The sequence below is a fragment of the Nannobrachium achirus genome (assembly GCF_963921795.1).
Source record: "Nannobrachium achirus genome assembly, chromosome: 4".
Classification (NCBI taxonomy): domain Eukaryota; kingdom Metazoa; phylum Chordata; class Actinopteri; order Myctophiformes; family Myctophidae; genus Nannobrachium; species Nannobrachium achirus.
The window spans coordinates 28,263,035-28,282,114 of NC_137813.1; the positions used below are offsets into that span (position 1 = coordinate 28,263,035).

The window sequence follows — 19,080 nt, forward strand, 5'->3', positions numbered from 1 at the left end:
CACTTCAGTAACGTGCCTTGTCTGACTGTGGCTGTATGAGCAGGCTGTACTTGTGGAGGTACAGAGTCTATCCACCTGTTTCTGCGAGAATTCACTATGTGTGGGACACATCCAGAGAACAGCAGACATACAAGCTCACGTCGCGTCGCAGATGCAACCGTTGTGAGCTTGTAGATCACTCTCGCTGTGACGCCGGAACTGCCACACACTTTCTGCGCAATGCACATGGATGTTGGAAACTTGTGGATACTGTATACAGGCATGCCCTTGGGAACGTCCACCACAGCTTTGCATTGCTCAATGCAGATCCATCCTAGATCTCAGCCACCCACCGTATAGTGACATAGTAACTGTAACTGATAAATTAACATAATGAGTTTCAGTGGTTCCAAACTTTTGCAACTGAGGCCATCCGATTAAGCTACGTGTATTTTAGTGTATTATGAACTGATTATTAGTGGATGGCACAGTAATGACTTGTTCAGTTATGTGTGTACAGACCTTAATGAAGATAGACACCACTGCGATTCCATGAGGGCTCCTAGCTGCCTCAGTGTAGTTGGCATATAGATCCTGGTTGTAATGAATCAACTGAACCTGGGGAGGGAGAGAGAGAGGGAGGGGGGGAGAGAGGGAGAGAGGGGGGGAGGAGGGAAAGGGAAGGAGACAAATATAGTTTCAGAAAAAGGAAAAAGAAACAAGGAGAGGAAAGGGAGAGCATTAAGTGAGATAGAGATAGATAGCATACAATGAATAGAAAGAAAGCACGCAAGAGAGAGAGAGAGGAGAGAGAGAGAGAGAGAGAGAGAGAGAGAGAGAGAGAGAGAGAGAGAGAGAGAGAGAGGAGAGAGAGAGAGAGAGAGAGAGAGAGTGTGAGAGAGGCAACAGACAGAAGGACAGAAAAGTATTACTTAATCAGGAAAGAATACTTCAAATCTTCTCAACTTCTGGTGACGTTACAGAGCATATCAAAAACAGGCAGAGGTAATGGGAGCAGAGAGAGAGAGAGAGAGAGAGAGAGAGAGAGAGAGAGAGAGAGAGAGAGAGAGAGAGAGAGAGAGAGAGAGAGAGATTGACAGAGCGATTTGGGAAGTAAAGTGACAGCGAGAGTGAACAAGAGTTGGGGGAAGTTGGGAGAGAGAGTGACAGAACGTCAGGGTTAATGAAAAGAGAGCGAGGATGAACAAGAGTTGGGAGAAATTAGGAGAGAGAGAGACAGTGTGACGGGGGGAAAGAAAGATAGAGCGATGAGTTTGGAAGACAGTTGGAAGAATACGAGCAAGAGAGAGAGAGAGAGAGAGAGAGAGAGAGAGAGAGAGAGACGAGAGAGAGAGAGAGAGAGCTATCAATTAGCAATGCGGTCGGTAACAAGGCACAGAGAGGAGAGACAAGTGAGCAGTGGTGTCTCCGATACCTCTCCACTTTCTCTAACGTCTCAATGTCTCTGTGGGACACGTTGTGTTGTTTACCAGTCATTGTGATGGTAAACACACCATGTACTCTGTGTGCCTGGGAGCCCAAACCCTTCAGGGAACTCACGGTTACAGTCTTCCTTTTCCAGCTCTGACACCCCGGGTTCTAATTATCCTCTCATTGGCAGGAAGACTTTGATAAGGTTACAACTTAATGAAAGATGATGGAATGTAACTGTGACTGCACGCCACGTGTGCGTGTGCAATTGTGTGTGTGCGCGGTGCGTGCATGCGTGTGTTTATGTGCGTACGTACGTGTGTCTGTGTCTACGCAATTGTGAGTGCATTCATCTAATGAGTTTGTATGTGTTGGTGAAGGGTATGTGTCGGCTCTCACTAGTCCCTATATACATACAGTATCCTGAGAAGTGTGTGCACGTTGCTGTGTGTGTGTGTGTGTGTGTGTGTGTGTGTGTGTGTGGTGTGTGTGTGTGTGTGTGTGTGTGTGTGTGTGTATGTGTGTGTGTGTGTGTGTGTGTGTGTGTGTGTGTGTGTGTGTGTGTGTGTTTGTGTGTGTGTGTGTGTGTGTGTGTGTGTGTGTGCGCGCGCGCTCACCTATTAAGAGTGCTACCCGTCTCCAGTGAATAATAATATAGTAATTAATCATAATGAAGCTGTCTGTCAGGCAGCCATTAGCCCACAGCAATTATCATATTAGTACATCACTAATATTCATAATGAAGCTGTTAAGAAGCGTCTGTCTGTTTGCATATACTGTGTAAATGTGTTTACCCATGTGTGTTTGAGTTTGCAAACAAACTTATCCCATGATGAGTCTATATCTAATATCTATTAGATAAAGGATGATAGATTTAGGAGACAAGATGTTAAACAATGATCCAAAGGTAATACTTGTCTCTTGGTCTCTTTTCTATGAATCTGTTAATGTCTGTCCAGTTTTCCCTATTCCTCACTTTTGCACCATCTATCAATCTGTCTTGAGATGGTTTTACTTGCAAAGGCTACGTCAGGGGCGTCACAAGGGGGGGAAAAGTGGACTGAGTTACTAGGGCCCAAGTTAGAGGGGCCTTAATTATTTTATACTTTAGCTATTGAAAAATAGCAGGTATAGAAGCTCACAGAGCATGTAGATCTGCTATTTTTGAAAAGTCATGAAAATGTGTGCAAATCTTTGAATATATTTATTTTGTAAGCGAACATTTGTAACTAAAATTTTGCTTCTCGGGGGTCCCTGGAACTATTTTTCAGATGGGGTCCGTGGCCAAATACATATCATTTTGGGGGTAGAAACATAGGTTTTTCATAAAACCTTAGAAGGATTAGGAAATATTCAAAGACTTGCACAAATCTCAAGATTTTTCAAAAATAGCAGATCTACAAGCAAAAGCGCAAAATGTGAGTGAATCCTTGTAATCCAGGGCCCAGAATTTGGTGTGACACCCCCCTGGCTACGTGTGGATAAACACACTGCTTTTACCAATAACATGGCTGCCTGCTCTGGACTCACATCGGCTGTAGATGGAGATAATACGGAGGGAGATAGAAGGACTGATAGACAGAAGCATACAAGCAAGGACCGATGGGCAGGCTGGACGAAAAGATTGGAGGACAGATAAACAGACACATTCCAAAAATAAGACAGAGAGAGAAGACAAGACAAATTTATGTAATTATGTAATCTATCACATGAGGAAAATGTAATAACATCGGTATTCCAGATTAATATTATTACTATTTATAATAATAATTATATGAATAATATCTGTTGCATACCACAGATGGTAAGTGTAGCCTGACAGCGTGTCGCTGGTTCGAGCCCTACTGTCCTATTAATAAAGGCATAAAAGTCTGAAAACATATCTTAAAAAAAGACCATTTACCATTTGAAGCCCCCTAGATGTGATCTGTTGTTTGTTTGCAAATCTTGATAAATACAATTGCTGGGGAGAAAACAAAAAAACTAAACATGTTTGCTGGGTGAACGCCATCTCCATAGTGTATTACCCTATGTGTCTGCTTCTTTCAGCCTGTCTGTCTCTGTCAGCCTGCCACTCTACCCAGCTGTGTCTATCTCTCAGCCTCGGTAAGGAAATCCCTGAGGAATCATTCTAAAGCTCGGGAGTGTGTCTGTCAGCGTGTCTATCTCTCCGTCACTCACCTCTCCAGGAAAGCCCTGGCCATTGAGGAGGTGCTCTGAGCCGTGGGCGTCCTCGCTGCCGAAGTGCAGTCTGACCTCCTCCAGTCTGTAGCTGTAGCCCAGGGGACCACCAGAGATGTTCACCAGGTGGGCCTTGTCTGGCCTCAGAGACACATGCTTCCCCGTGTTGTACATGGTACCTCCCATCTGGAACAGAGGAGCCAGAGAGGCCATGTTAACTGTCCCATTCAAAAGATCTACTGGATGCTCAGCAGAGAATTATCAGTTGAATGCCATTGACCATTAATTATGCGGTTTTGTGTAGACAGACAGACACTGTAGATAGATAGATAGATAGATAGATATATAGATAGATATATAGATAGATAGATAGGGGCATATACTGATGGCATCAGGGATCCCCATATATGGCCATAAAAGGGACAACGACCGACAGATACAGAGATCTCCATATATGGACATAAAAGGGACAAAGACTGACAGATACAGAGATCTCCCTATATGGATTTTTTTTCCAGCATGCCCATATACTGATGACATCAGGGATCCACAAAATATTGGCATAACAGGGTCAAGGATCCATATGGGATCCATATGGGCTTAAAAGGGACATGGACTGACAGAGATATTTCCATATATGGGCATAGGTGTGAGGGCCGCATAGTGGCCTGAACTCTAGATGTGAGGCCCAAACCTCTAGTAGTAGATATAAATATGGTGTACCATCCGATTATAGTTAAAGGTTAGACTAAAGGACTTTGCTGACAGAGTCTGATTTTCCTCACAGAAAAACCAGACAATAAATTAACACATGGTGTCTCTATGGTGTCTCATGCACATCTGGTCCGAATTTGTTCAAATTCTGATAATATTGTCTGCTTTTTCACTGCAGAAAATCTGACCCTGTCTGCAAAGGCTTTACTCTTTTGCATTGAATAAAATGATATAAATAAAATTCAACTGGAAAATGTTGAATAAATGATATGTTCACACTGAACAATGACATGAGAGGATGTTCATTTACAGTCCCCAGTGCTGCAGCAAACAACCCACAAGACCATTTCTTTCCTCACGTCAGCATAACATTCTGAAAGGCGCTGGAAGCCTTCTACCTTACAGTACCAAATACAGTAGCAGAAGCATGAGCGAATACATTTTTAACAAAGGTAATTCCAGTGGGGAAACTAACCTCTAACCCTAGCTGGTGTTGTTGCTCTACTTACTGTACAGAGGCCTACAATCATCTAACTATAACGTACAGCAGCTGTCTGAAGAATATCATCGGTGTTGGGTGGAAACCACGTATGTCCAAACTGAGCCCTTCCTTTTTTATTATTGTTTTAGAAACATTTTTGAAATTATGAAAATAGCCTATCTACAAGCTCACAATGCTTGTAGATCTTTTATTTTCACTACCTTTGTGCAACCCTCTTGTATGATTTACCAACAAAAAGAAACATACAAATTTGAAATGAGAATGGAGTTGAGGTTTCTCATACATTAGCGAATTTAAGCAGCGCTATGGCGACGGCAGATGACAACGGCAACCGGATATGATCAGCGCTCAATAGATCAACCTGCCGCCGTAGCAGCCGTCTGTACTACGCCAGAAGGTCCCTTTCCACGTTGTGCCCAAAATGTCTGCTCCATAGACGCGTCACCATGGGAACCAAAGCGTTCAGTGAAAGAGGTGGGACCCCGTCGCCGACGGCTCTTTGCTTAATGATTTGGACCGCAAGGGCGATTGCGTCCTAGCAGCCGTGGTCCCGCCTCACGTCGCGGTAGTAGAAACGGGCTCCTTATCTTGTAAAAGGAAGAAGATAATACACGCAGCGTTCTACTGTGTATCCGTGTGAGATGGTGTACTTTGCTGTGCCATTAATTAACCACTTAAACCCTATATACTGTACTTCTTTTCCCCCGCTACACAAAATCTCTATCTAGAAGCTCACGTGTTGCGCAATGTTTATTGCAATGTTCCTTTCATATAATCATGGTATAATCAGTGCGGGTCACATCCTCCTGACTCTATCAACCTTATTACAGCACTGGAGAATAAGGATGTTCCGCCTCAGCTGCTGTTTCTGCACTTACCGCTGCTTTACACCGGTGATTAAACTCGGCCTAAATTAAAGTGATATACTACACTACTACACTGTTGAGTGTTCATTTAATCCTGAGAGTGTACAATGGAGCTTCACATTTACACACTCACACTCACTCACTCACACGCACACACACACACACACACACACACACGAACGCACGCACGCACGCACGCACGCACGCACGCACCCACACACACACACACACACACAGGGGTGTCGCACCAAATTCTGGGCCCTGGGTACAAGGATTCACTGCGTTAACTATTGAAACATAGCAGATATGCAAGCTCGCAGCGCGGCACTCGGTGCCGCGCTGCGAGCTTATAGATCTGCTATTTTTGAAAAAACAGGGGTCCATTTTCTATGTCAGTGGTGCTCAAACTTTTTCATGTGAAGGACCCCCAAAATGATATGTATTTGGCCACGGACCCCCAACTCAAAATATTTTGTTCCAGGGACCCCCCCAGAAGCTACATTTTAGTTACAATTGTTCGCTTAAAAAAAATACACACATTTTCACGACTTTTCAAAAATAGCAGATCTACAAGCTCGCAGCGCGGCACTCGGTGCCGCGCTGTGAGCTTGTATATCTGCTATTTTTCCAATAGCTAAAGTATAAAATAATGAAGGCCCCTTCCACCGAGTAACTCAGTCCCACTCCCCCCCCCTTTGTGACGCCCCTGCACACACACACACACACACACAGAGTCGTCCAGTCAGTGTCATTTCAGAGGTTATTCCAAAGCACTTCAATGCTGAGAGATGAAAGCGTTTTTCTCACTTCACTTCAATGCAGCCTGATTGCCTGAGTGAGAGGGTGGATATTCACAGGTTATTCACACATTTTTACATCCCAGAGTGGGTGAGGAGGACCACTAGATGCTGGATTTTGATTTTGAACTTGAGTTACAACTGAACTATGACCGTTTTTTTTTTCCTTCAACACCCAATTGTCTTTGCCCAAAATATCCGATCTACTAGCTCGTAGATTAGGTATTTATTTGTGATGTGACAATGCGATATATTTTCCAATGCATGGCATAATTTGTGTGACATATTTGATGTTCTGCTGGCCTTGTAGTGTGCATTTACACACACTGCATAAATCAATTACATAGGCCTAAGCAATAATGTTGCAACTATTTTGGAGGGAATTGGACGAAGCAGAGAAAAATCTAGAGAGAGAAAATGTAAGATATAAGAACAAACAACGTCGTAGCTGGTAACAATGTTCTGCCTCCTTTGTTTACTACTGTTGTTGTGGCTACAGTACGTGCAGTTGAACATAATGACGACCTATGAGAAAGTGATAAAGGACAGTGCATTTCCCTCAGCGTTGTTCAGAGGGAGACATGCAGCAGAGTGGACAGCATGCTGTTGGACTCTTGGCCAAACAAGGGGTCCATGTGGCTGCAGAGATAGGCCGTCTTATGCATTGCACTCTCACCCTCTGGGAACTGCTGTACATTTAGTGTCCATTTTGGGGATTCTCAACCCTGCTTCCCCCTCTGAGGTTACTGCAGTTTATCTGAATAAGAAATGTAGTCATTTAAAAGAAGGTTTTGCAAGTCCAGCTTTCAATTCATACAAAAAACGGAGGGATGGGATTTGTTTTTTACAACTGAATGAATTTTTACTTCTTTGTACAGCAAAAAGTTGCATTGCAGGGGGCAGTGAGCTTGTAGATCTGCTATTTTCCAATAGTTCTTTTTTTTTTTTTTATATATTTTTTGGAGGGATGGGGGGCTTTTCTGTCTTTATTGATAGTACACAGTTAAGATAGAGAAGAAACAGGCAGAGTGAGACGGGGAGTGACACGCAGCAAAGGTCATCGGGATCGGGACTCGAACCCGCACTGTCAGGCATCTGAGCATATGTGGTATGTGCCTGGGCCACTAGGCCAGCAGGGGCCCAGTTTTTATTTTAGTTTTTTGTAAAGGAAGAAACCCTCCTGAGGGGTTGTGTTGGTTACATGGTTAGTAGTATAGCAGGAACGGTAATGGACCGTGCTCGTGATGGACAAGCCAGTCAGATAACGCACCACTGTTAATTGGTCATGCTGCTGCTAGTCTACATAATAAATGAAAGCTTGAAGTGACATTAAAGTTTTCTTGAGTCCGGGAGCACGCAAAGTGCATCTAAATCCTAATAAAATAAAAGTCCATCATGTGATCTGATCCGCGGGCCAGTAAGCGGCCGCTAACCCAGCTTACCCGGACGCTCCGCCCCTGATCCAACATATCGGACAGTCCACATTTCAAAAAACCAAATAGCATGTATGTAATTGTATCTGTCCAGTAGCAGGGACAAAGCATATCACTGACCATAAACATTCATGAGAGGAGGAGGATAATAAAAAACACAAGCACAGATTTATCCCCCCCCATCTCCCTCACCCAATCGATCCATGATCGTGCCTCACATGAGAAGCTCCAAGTTCTAAAGCCTGATGTGATTTATACTTAGTTGTATGACGGTGTCCCACATACCAGCATATATTAGCAGATCCACAAGCACGCCGTGTTGTGAGCGCATGCAGTGAGAAGCTCCACATCACCTGGCAGTATAGATCAAACCCTAATGCCCTTTACTTTCCTGCCCGGGTTATTCATCATCATACATATTATATGACATCCATTACATTCCCGCATTGATTACAGCTGTTTGTATGTGATAAATGAAGCGAAAAGCGCTCAGGTTTTAATTGCGACGTGCCTCTCTTGCAAACCATTATTCACTGCCCCATAATAAATACCATGCTAATCCTTAAGGATGAGTGCTAAAAAAATATATTAATTTTTATTAAGCAGGCAGAGGATTGGAGATTTTCTAAAAATGACTCTGCGCTTCTCACTCCTCTTTGATGGCATTAGAGCCGGGTTTAGTTACAGGGGACTTATCAGGGATGAATATGCAGGAAAAACTAACTATGAATATTCATGCATACATTTTTCATGTGGACTAAAATATAGTCAGGAAACACTGAAGCTGAATTTTTAAACCTGATCGTATAAACATGGACCCACTTAAAGGTTCATGTGTACACTCTCAGAGTTAACGCTACAGTTTAATTTTCACACTCTCCAAGTTAAACTAACACTTTGAAGAGTGAGATACACAAGGCATCACATTTATACTTTAGAACCCAAATAACTAGGCAAGGCAGAGACATTTGCAAACAGGGAAGAAACACAAATAAATATCAGAATCTAGAAAGAAAATGGCCACTAAATAAATAGATAAACTAGAAATACTGTTCCTTCGAAACAGTGTGGGCTCGCTTCCAACCCAACAAATAGGATACTTTAAGGTACTGTAAGGTACAGTACCTTACAGTATTGTACTGTACCTTACTATACTGTACTGCACCTTACTGTACTGTACTGTACTGTACTGTACTTTACTGTACTGTACTGTACTGTACTGTACTGTACTGTACTTTACTTTACTGTACTCTACTGTACCTTACTGTACTGTACTGTACCTTACTGTACTATACTATACTGTACTCTACTGTACCGTACTGTACCTTACTGTACTGTACTGTACTCTACTGTACCTTACTATACTGTACTTTACTGTACTCTACTGTACTTTACTGTACTTTACTGTACTCTACTGTACTTTACTGTACTCTACTGTACTGTACCTTACTGTACTTTACTGTACTCTACTGTACCTTACTATACTGTACTTTACTGTACTCTACTGTACTTTACTGTACTGTACTCTACTGTACTTTACTGTACTCTACTGTACCTTACTCTATTGTTTTGTACTTTACTGTACTGTACTCTACTATACCTTACTGTACTGTACCTTTCTGTACCTTACTGTACTTTACTGTACTCTACTGAACCTTACTGTACTTTTACTGTACTCTACTGAACCTTACTGTACTGTACATATTCTATGTGTTCTAGAGGTGTATATTGAGTGCATATACTGTAGGTTAACAATGCCAGATCACATCTGTCCTCCACTATGTCTATAACCAAGGCGTTCTTCTATGTGGCCACTCCAGACTGAGGAGTGGAGCATGACTTTTATTGTGTTTGTGGATCTGATTTGAAAATGCATTGGTTGTGATATCTCCCTGACAACCAACAACAACCACTAATACGGCTGAGTGTCCCTGCGGGTTCTAGGATATATACTGTAAATCCCATTGCCCGGGATCCTAAAACCTTATTCTTTTTAACTAAAATTTCTAAAACACTACAAAACATGTCTCAAAGACAAATACAAGCAAACGTCTCCACAGTAACACAGTAACAGTTGTTTGTGTGTGTGTGTGTGTGTGTGTGTGTGTGTGTGTGTGTGTGTGTGTGTGTGTGTGTGTGTGTGTGTGTGTGTGTGTGTGTGTGTGTGTGCGCGCGTGTGTGCATGCGTGCGTGTGCACATTGTAGATCAACTTCATAGCAGTATTAAGTGGTCCATCTATGTTTTTTTATTAATAATAAAATCTGCAAAGTAACAAGTAACTGAAGCTGTCAAATGCTGTATTTTACTTTTTACTTTTTACTTTAGAGTAAAAGTACCTCAAAATTGTACTGTAGTGTAGGTACAAGTACTTGTATATACTTGAGTAAATGTACTTGGTTACTTTGCAGCACCACAGAACAGCCAATGACAGACAGGCCTTTAATCACAGCTGTTTCAATCAGTAGAGTGGAGGGGGACATTTAGAGATATTTGTAGTTTTAATGCTGTTGGTACAACATAAGTTCAGGAGGGAAGACCACACCGGAGAACTATCTCCCCACTACGTTATTGCCTTCAATCTGGCTGACTTCTACTCCTCCCAAGCTCACCTGCTCGTGATCCCATTGATAACAACTCCTCCCTTATCTCCTCCCTGAAACCAACCAAGGGTTGTATTTATACACGACCGCCTCCACCTGCTATCCTCTGATCCGTTTCTCGCATGGACACACACAAGCTCAGGCTCACCAACGCGTGCCTGGGTCAACCGAACCGATTAACAATATTAACTACAAACGTAGGCCTACAATTCCTCCTCCTACAACCCACAACAGATGCCTCGTACTCCAGCGATGCCATCACTTCTATCCAGCACCAGCAAGCGAGACCAAACACCAACCTTACAGTCTGTTTTCATTCCGTGGCCACTAACTTAACATGTTCGCCAGCGGCCCGGTTCACACGCCGTCTCGCGGCAGTCCCGGCTCGGCACATTACAACACCACCCCAGTCCTATCCTCACACAACCAGTCAGTCCCGTCCCGACCGCCACGGTGTTTCAAGTCACCTCCGCGGCTAGCGAAATAGCCTACTTCTCCCACGCCGCCATTCAAGCCGGCTCGTTCCACGGGACCTCCGCTAGAACCCACAGCGATGACGTCACCCCCGATCCAGAGTCCTGTCCAACACCCAAAGCTAAGTATTTTTCACACACCCGACTCCTATACCCACAGCACGTCCTCACCTACTCATTTGCCAACCTCCATCATTCTACATTGATTCACTGAATACTATCAGTCCCAACAACAATACAGGCTAGAGCAATGGTACCGTCGTGACTGGTTCACCTTGTCACATTTCACTCAGGTTTTTCATATCACTTACTTCAGCCTCCTCCATACCAAATGCATTTCTATGTCACAACGTTTTCACGTCACAAATGTTCAATAAATGCAACTCTACTGGCGCTCCGTACCCGCTCTGTAACAGCCTCCATTTCTAACCTCCATTCCCCCCGTTAACCCACGCCGGTTAATTCCATTATTCATTCCATTATTCACTCCAGTGTATTCATTCCAGTGTATTCATTCCAGTGTATTCATTCCAGTGTATTCATTCCAGGTCCAGTATTCATTCCAGTGTATTCATTCCAGTGTATTCATTCCGGTGTATTCATTCCAGGTCCAGTATTCATTCCAGTGTATTCATTCCAGTGTATTCATTCCAGTGTATTCATTCCAGTGTATTCATTCCAGGTCCAGTATTCATTCCAGTGTATTCATTCCAGTGTATTCATTCCAGGTCCAGTATTCATTCCAGTGTATTCATTTCAGCGTATTCATTCCAGTGTATTCATTCCAGTGTATCCATTCCAGTGTATTCATTCCAGTGTATTCTTTCCAGGTCCAGTATTCATTCCAGTGTATTCATTCCAGTGTATTCATTCCAGCGTATTCATTCCAGGTCCAGTATTCATTCCAGTGTATTCATTCCAGTGTATTCATTCCAGCGTTTTCATTCCAGTGTATTCATTCCAGTGTATTCATTCCAGGTCCAGTATTAATTCCAGTGTATTCATTCCAGTGTATTCATTCCAGGTCCAGTATTCATTCCAGTGTATTCATTCCAGTGTATTCATTCCAGTGTATTCATTCCAGGTCCAGTATTCATTCCAGTGTATTCATTCCAGTGTATTCTTTCCAGGTCCAGTATTCATTCCAGTGTATTCATTCCAGTGTATTCATTCCAGGTCCAGTATTCATTCCAGCGTATTCATTCCAGTGTATTCATTACAGTGTATTCATTCCAGGTCCAGTATTCATTCCAGGGTATTCATTCCAGTGTATTCATTCCAGTGTATTCATTCCAGTGTATTCATTCCAGGTCCAGTATTCATTCCAGTGCATTCATTCCAGTGTATTCATTCCAGTGTATTCATTCCAGCGTATTCATTCCAGTGTATTCATTCCAGCGTATTCATTCCAGTGTATTCATTCCAGTGTATTCATTCCAGGTCCAGTATTCATTCCAGTGTATTCATTCCAGTGTATTCATTCCAGTGTATTCATTCCAGTGTATTCATTCCAGGTCCAGTATTCATTCCAGTGTATTCATTCCAGTGTAAACTCACTGGGTTCATTCCACCATCCATCAAACCATTCACTCCTCTCCAACCCGGCCAATCCCCCCATCCACAACAGCAACCATTCACTCACCACAGTCACGGCGTTCCGCCGCCGTCCTGTCACCTAAGCAAAGGCGTTTCCGCCTTCTCCCTGTCACCCAAGCAAAGGCGTTCCGCCTTCCCCTCGTCTAAGCAAAGGCGTTCCGCCTTCCCCTCGACTAAGCCAAGGCGCTCGCCGACCTTCCTGTCACCTAACCAAAGCGTCGTCGCCGCTTTACTTAGCAGGTGTTGTCGCCACCTTCCTGTCACCTAACCAAAGCGTTGTCGCCGCTTTACTTAGCAGGTGTTGTTGCCACCTTCCTGTCCCGAGGCACCTCCCTGGCCTCTTCTTTTTCCCCATTCTACCTCCAAACGTATTTCCATGCCTCCATGTTCTCCAAATAGAAAAGAGGTCACTGCTACGATTACCCTAACAGGTCCGGTATTTTTTCCAGGTCCAGTATTCATTCCAGTATTCACTCCAGTATTCACTCCAGTATTCACTCCAGTATTCACTGCTACGATTACAGATCTTGTCGCGGCTTCTTTTGGGCCCTGTACTGTCCAGCCGCTCCGTCCTCATACACCCGTACAACCACTCGTCACTCCTATCTACACCCCATATCGTTCACACCGATCGAACTAAACTAACCTTCCTTCACTCTCCCGGGTTGTGCCCAGGACAAGATCTCAAGGGTGTTTGCCTCTAACTAATGCATGGATCAACATTCCATCTGACTTAACTTACAACTAATTCACACCAATGATGCTATTCATCCGAATTTCTAGCATGGCCCAACTACCTGTCCACTTCTCACCCTGTCCTGTCTCCCACCACATGTTCTCTCCATACCTCCCACTATCCCATAATCAAATGCCTCGATCCTATACCTGCGAAGTCCGTCTACATCCGTTCCAGTGGTCCAACCCTGCCCATGCCATGTGTTCGTGACAAAGCAAGCACCACTTTTTGGGGCCTTAAAGCGTAAATCGGCGCCACTCCAGATCCATGGACCTCGGTGCCACTCCAGATCCATGGACCTCGGCGCCACTCCAGATCCGAGGACCCCAAAGCCAAACACCCAGGGTTCATCGCCCCCTGGAACCACTAACTGCTACCTGCTAGCACCCAGATCAACAAGCACCCATGCCTCTTCAACCCATCTACATCACACAACCCATCTACACCACACCATCCTCAGTACATCCCTCAATCAGTCTCCATTCATACACACCGTATCCATTCAATAAATACAACCCAACTGATATTGTTTGATGGTGTGGTCTTTACTAGTGAAATGCTGTTGGTACAACATAAGTTCAGGAGGGAAGACCACACCGGAGAACTATCTCCCCACTACGTTATTGCCTTCAATCTGGCTGACTTCTACTCCTCCCAAGCTCACCTGCTCGTGATCCCATTGATAACAACTCCTCCCTTATCTCCTCCCTGAAACCAACCAAGGGTTGTATTTATACACGACCGCCTCCACCTGCTATCCTCTGATCCGTTTCTCGCATCCCTCCACCACCCCAATCTCCACACTTTTCTCATGCGCTCCACTAACATTTCCTCATCCTTTCCTTCAGGTTCCAGGGGGGGCCTTAAAGCGTAAATCGGCGCCACTCCAGATCCATGGACCTCGGTGCCACTCCAGATCCATGGACCTCGGCGCCACTCCAGATCCGAGGACCCCAAAGCCAAACACCCAGGGTTCATCGCCCCCTGGAACCACTAACTGCTACCTGCTAGCACCCAGATCAACAAGCACCCATGCCTCTTCAACCCATCTACATCACACAACCCATCTACACCACACCATCCTCAGTACATCCCTCAATCAGTCTCCATTCATACACACCGTATCCATTCAATAAATACAACCCAACTGATATTGTTTGATGGTGTGGTCTTTACTAGTGAAACTCAGAATATATACATCGCACAGCTTAGATATTTGGATCAAATCAGAGAGCAGACCTGTGTGAACGCAATGATATAAATAGCATATCTGAAGTGTGAACACTGCAGCCACAGCGCCTTAACATAAACATGGGTCTATTATCCTTCTCTCCACTCTGTCCCCACTCACTAAACCCATTGGAAATGCATTGGGTGCTTAAAGTTAAACATTTTTATTTTTTTTAAATTATTCTACAAAACATTTCAAAACGAAAAATACAAGCACACGTGTCCTCAGTAAGCTGAACACATAAAAATTTGAATGGTGTTGAAAGGTGTAAGCGTGTAGGAGATGAATCGCGCCAAAGTTTTGAGGAGATACACATATAGCTATAAATAAATAAATAAACAAATAAATAATGAAGATAACATACGTGTGCTCGCCTTCCAGGCGAGCCCACAATAAGCGCATGGAGGAGAAGGTGGAGGTCAAGAGTTTTGCTCAGGCACACTTAACCAAGGAAGCTAAAATAAGGAATGGTCTTTTTCTCTAACCAGCAATAGGCTCTATGCACAGCAGCCATTTTGGAGAGAAGTTGGATTGCCTTCTCACTTCCTTCAAAGGTGTTACCAATGATACTAATGAAGGCTCTGTTCCATTTCATGTAAAACAGTGGTTCTCAAACCTTTTACGGCTGCATTTGGTTCCATATTTGAACACTCTCAAGTACACCTTCTAAAAGGGGTCATTTGAAACCCCCACGGAACCATGAGGGTCCCTGGACCACACTTTGAGACCCACTAGCAGAGTTTTTCTAGTGAGCCAACATGCACAATATTACAGCACCCTGACTTTGTTTGACCAGAATGGAACAGAGCCTTCATTAGTATTATTGGTAACACCTCTGAAGGAAGTGAGAAGACCATCCAACTTCTCTCCAAAATGGCTGCTGTGCATATAGCCTATTCCAGCCGACAGATTTGTCGCAGTGGAGGGCAAAATGCAGCCTGGACTTTGATGGAATACATTAGACAAGCTTATAAATAATCACTATTTCTTAACGACTGAGATCTTTGTAAAATACCCGGTCCAGGAAACTAAAAGAGGACATATCACACATTATTTTCTGCTGTGTGTGTTGATTTTCGATGTACAGTATACACTGTATACTTGAGGGAGTTAGATTCACACTGAGGATTTTACAATGTTGATGCCCCCATCTACAGTACATTGTAAAAAGTAGATGGCCTAACTCATATAAACGAGTGAGACAAGGATATGCAGATTAATGCAGACTAATGCTTAACAACATGTTGCCTCCATCCGCATGCGGTGTAAAATAATCCTAACAGTCAATAAAAACAGGTGTGCTTCAAGATGAGAACAAAAGAAGCCGTAGATCTTGCCACGATTTCAAAGTCTCTCAACTACAATAACGATCAAAAAACAAATGCTTTGGGTGACTCAGCCCGGTGCACAGCAGGTGGGACAAAAAGCACCTCTGAGCTTGTTCCGATCGCTCAAGCGAATCAAATCAAACGTACCCTTAGTAATTGAGGACACCGGTTAAGTTTGATGTTTGGCCTTAGAGGACCCGGCGCTTCATGCTAGAACACAACTTCAAAGCTGTTTCCTTCTCAGCCATCTGTCAACCTGCTGTTGACATCAAAATGTATGGAGAGATGGAGGGTGAGAGAGAGAGATGGATTTAGTCAGGTAGGGAGGGAGAGGCTGGAGGTAGAGAGGGAGAGATGAAGGTAGGGAGCAGGGGCGTCACAAGGGGGGGGGGGAGTGGGACTGAGTTACTAGGGCCCAAGGTGGAGGGGCCCTTGTATGTTATACTTTAGCTTTTGAAAAGTCGGGAAAATGTGTGCAAATATTTTTTAAGCGAACATCTGTAACTCAAATTTAGCTTCCCGGGGGGGGGGGGGGGTCCCTGGAACTAAATGTTTTGAGATGGGGGTCCGTGGCCAAATAGATATCATTTTTGAAAAAACCTTAGAAGGACTTGAAATATTCAAAGACCTTTTTTCAAGATCTTTCAAAAATAGCAGATCTACCAGCTCGCAGCGTGGCACTCGGTGCCGCGCTGTGAGCTTGTATATCTGCTATTTTTCAATAGTTAAAGCACAAAATGTGAGTGAATCCTTGTACCCAGGGCCCAGAATTTGGTGTGGCACCCCTGTAGGGAGGGAGAATTGGAGAGGGGGGGGGGGGGGGAGACGAAGGAACAGGAGGATGACTGGAAGCAGAAAACAGACACAAACCTGAAAGTGCTTTCACAACGGGTGCAACAGGATGTTTTTGAACAAAAGCAATTCAATAATGGCAGGAAAGTGATAGATCCCGTCGTTGCAAAAGATGCTTTAGAGAGAAAAGCCGACAGCCAGAACGAGAGAGAGTGGCATGGGAGGAGAGAATAAGAGAGCTAAACAGAAGGAAGGACAAACGGGAACACAACTTGAGAGAATCTACGTATCTTTGGTGACAGTTTTGTGACAGCCAAAATGTAATCTCTCAAGACAGATTGCCCATGATTAATGTGTGGTACACATCACATATTATGTGGAGTAGAGAAATAATGAGCAAGGTTGGTCTCCAGGACCTGAGTTGACATTTACTGGGTTAGAGGGACCATCCTGTAATCCAGAAGGTCCCTGGTTTAAATTCACACAAAACCAAACGTACATTCGTTTTTCTAGGTCACCCTCCGATCTAGCCTGCTGCTCCTGATACCTTCTACCACTGATGGTAAGTATATGGAGAAAATACCTAGGAGTTTGGTTTGGATGAAAAGTTTACTTTAAAAGTTAAACATTACAGATAATCTTGTGAAGAAAATTCAAGATAAAAACAGGTATTTATTTGAATCCATGCTTTAATATCATGAGGAAAAAGAGAGAGGTTACAGCTACATTTCTCCCTGTAACAGATTGTGGTGATAGCATTTATATGCATGCCTCTGCTGGCACTCTTAACGATGTATTCACACTAGCACTGTTGTGACACTGCTGGTGTGAAAGCTATACGTACACACAGTTTACCATGGAGATTTACACTTTTACCTTATTTCAATTGCTTTTTTAGAAAGATCACAAGTTCTGACGATCTGTGTTCTCAGAACCTGCCACTTTTCTCTGTCCCTCACATTTCTTCAGACTCTGGAAGATGTATTTTAATTTTTATGCTTCATGGTTTTGGAATCCACAGCAGAAAGATGCTAAACTCGGAATCTCTGATCCCTTAATTTGGCTGATTTTAAAGGCTTGAGGTTTGCAGCTGTTTTACATGAGATGTGTAATATATTGCACCATGGCTTAAACTATTACAGTATACCTGGTTGCTCTCTCTACATACATCTCAATGTGTCTCACTTGGTTAAGTAGAAGAGATAAAATAAAATAAAATAAAGTAGTTGTGTGGTCTAGATTAGCGGATATTTGTACAGTGATCTGATTGGCTCTGACCAAATGTAGTCTGCCATATCACGCCCTTTCTGCCCTGAGCCTCGATTTCAACTTTGAATACCCACTAAGGTTGGGTAATGGCTTCTACCAGATGTTAATGAAGTGTGGAGTATGTGGATCTGGCTGGGCAGCCACAATAGCACTACCACCCGTGTGTGTGTGTGTGTGTGTGTGTGTGTGTGTGTGTGTGTGTGTGTGTGTGTGCGTGCGTGCGTGCGTGCGTGCGTGCGTGCGTGCGTGCGTGCGTGCGTGCGTGCGTGCGTGCGTGCGTGCGTGCGTGCGTGCGTGCGTGTGTGCGTGTGTGTGTGTGTGACTCACTGTAAGTCACTGAATCTGAGTCTGAATAGAGTCTGAATATAGTTTCGAGTAGCCATACATTCTGAGATCTCTGCCTGCCAGCCACATCTGGCTACGTGAGACTATACTCAAAATGTAATGTCTGAAATGTAAGTGGAAGCGGCCACTTGCCAAAGAGTGCGTGTTGTAGACCAAGAGAACGGCAAAACTACGAAAGGTTTGTGTGCCACTGACACTGCATTGCCCACACAGAAGTATAGCAGCCGCCACTTATAACCTCCCTTTACACTAACTACTTCTTTGAATTCTTTGCCAGAAAGACACAGACAGACAAAATGTAATGTTAGAGATGGAGAGAGAGAGAGAGAGAGAGAGAGAGAGAGTGAGACAGTGAGAGAGAGAGAGAGAGAGAAAGAGAGAGAGAGAGAGAGAGAGAGAGAGAGAGAGTGAGAGAGAGAGAGAGAGAGAGAGAGAGAGAGAGAAAGAGAGAGAGAGAGAGAGAGAGAGAGGGGGGGGGGGGGAATAAGAAAGGCCCACAGATAAAGAGAGTCTGGGAAATGGAAGGTGAAAAGAAGGAGGGGAGAAAGAAGGAAAGAAAATCAAACTGCTGAAATAGATTGTGTGAGAGAGCACTGAAGGGACACATTTAACACACAGACAACAGACAGGGAAGTTGGTTTGAAAGAGAGAGAGAGAGAGAGAGAGAGAGAGAGAGAGAGAGAGAGAGAGAGAGAGAGAGAGAGAGAGAGAAAGAGAGAGAGAGAGAGAAATGCATACAGACGAGTAAGGTGTGAGAAAGGCATAAAAAGGGACAGATTTAGAAATGGGCTGGGTAGAGATCTTAG

The 19,080-nt window shown here is 43.9% G+C and overlaps 1 protein-coding gene across 1 annotated transcript in view; it reads right to left on the bottom strand.

Annotated features, from left to right (window-relative positions):
- Positions 1 to 19,080, bottom strand: part of LOC308283334 (carbonic anhydrase-related protein 10-like) — a gene marked incomplete at both ends in the record, with an annotated part of 123,282 nt that overhangs the window by 18,545 nt on the left and 85,657 nt on the right. The window contains 2 exons of the mRNA XM_080723751.1: positions 502 to 597; positions 3,592 to 3,777. Of these exons, the coding sequence (XP_080579877.1) occupies positions 502 to 597; positions 3,592 to 3,777 (282 nt within the window). The remainder of the gene's footprint in view (positions 1 to 501; positions 598 to 3,591; positions 3,778 to 19,080) is intronic.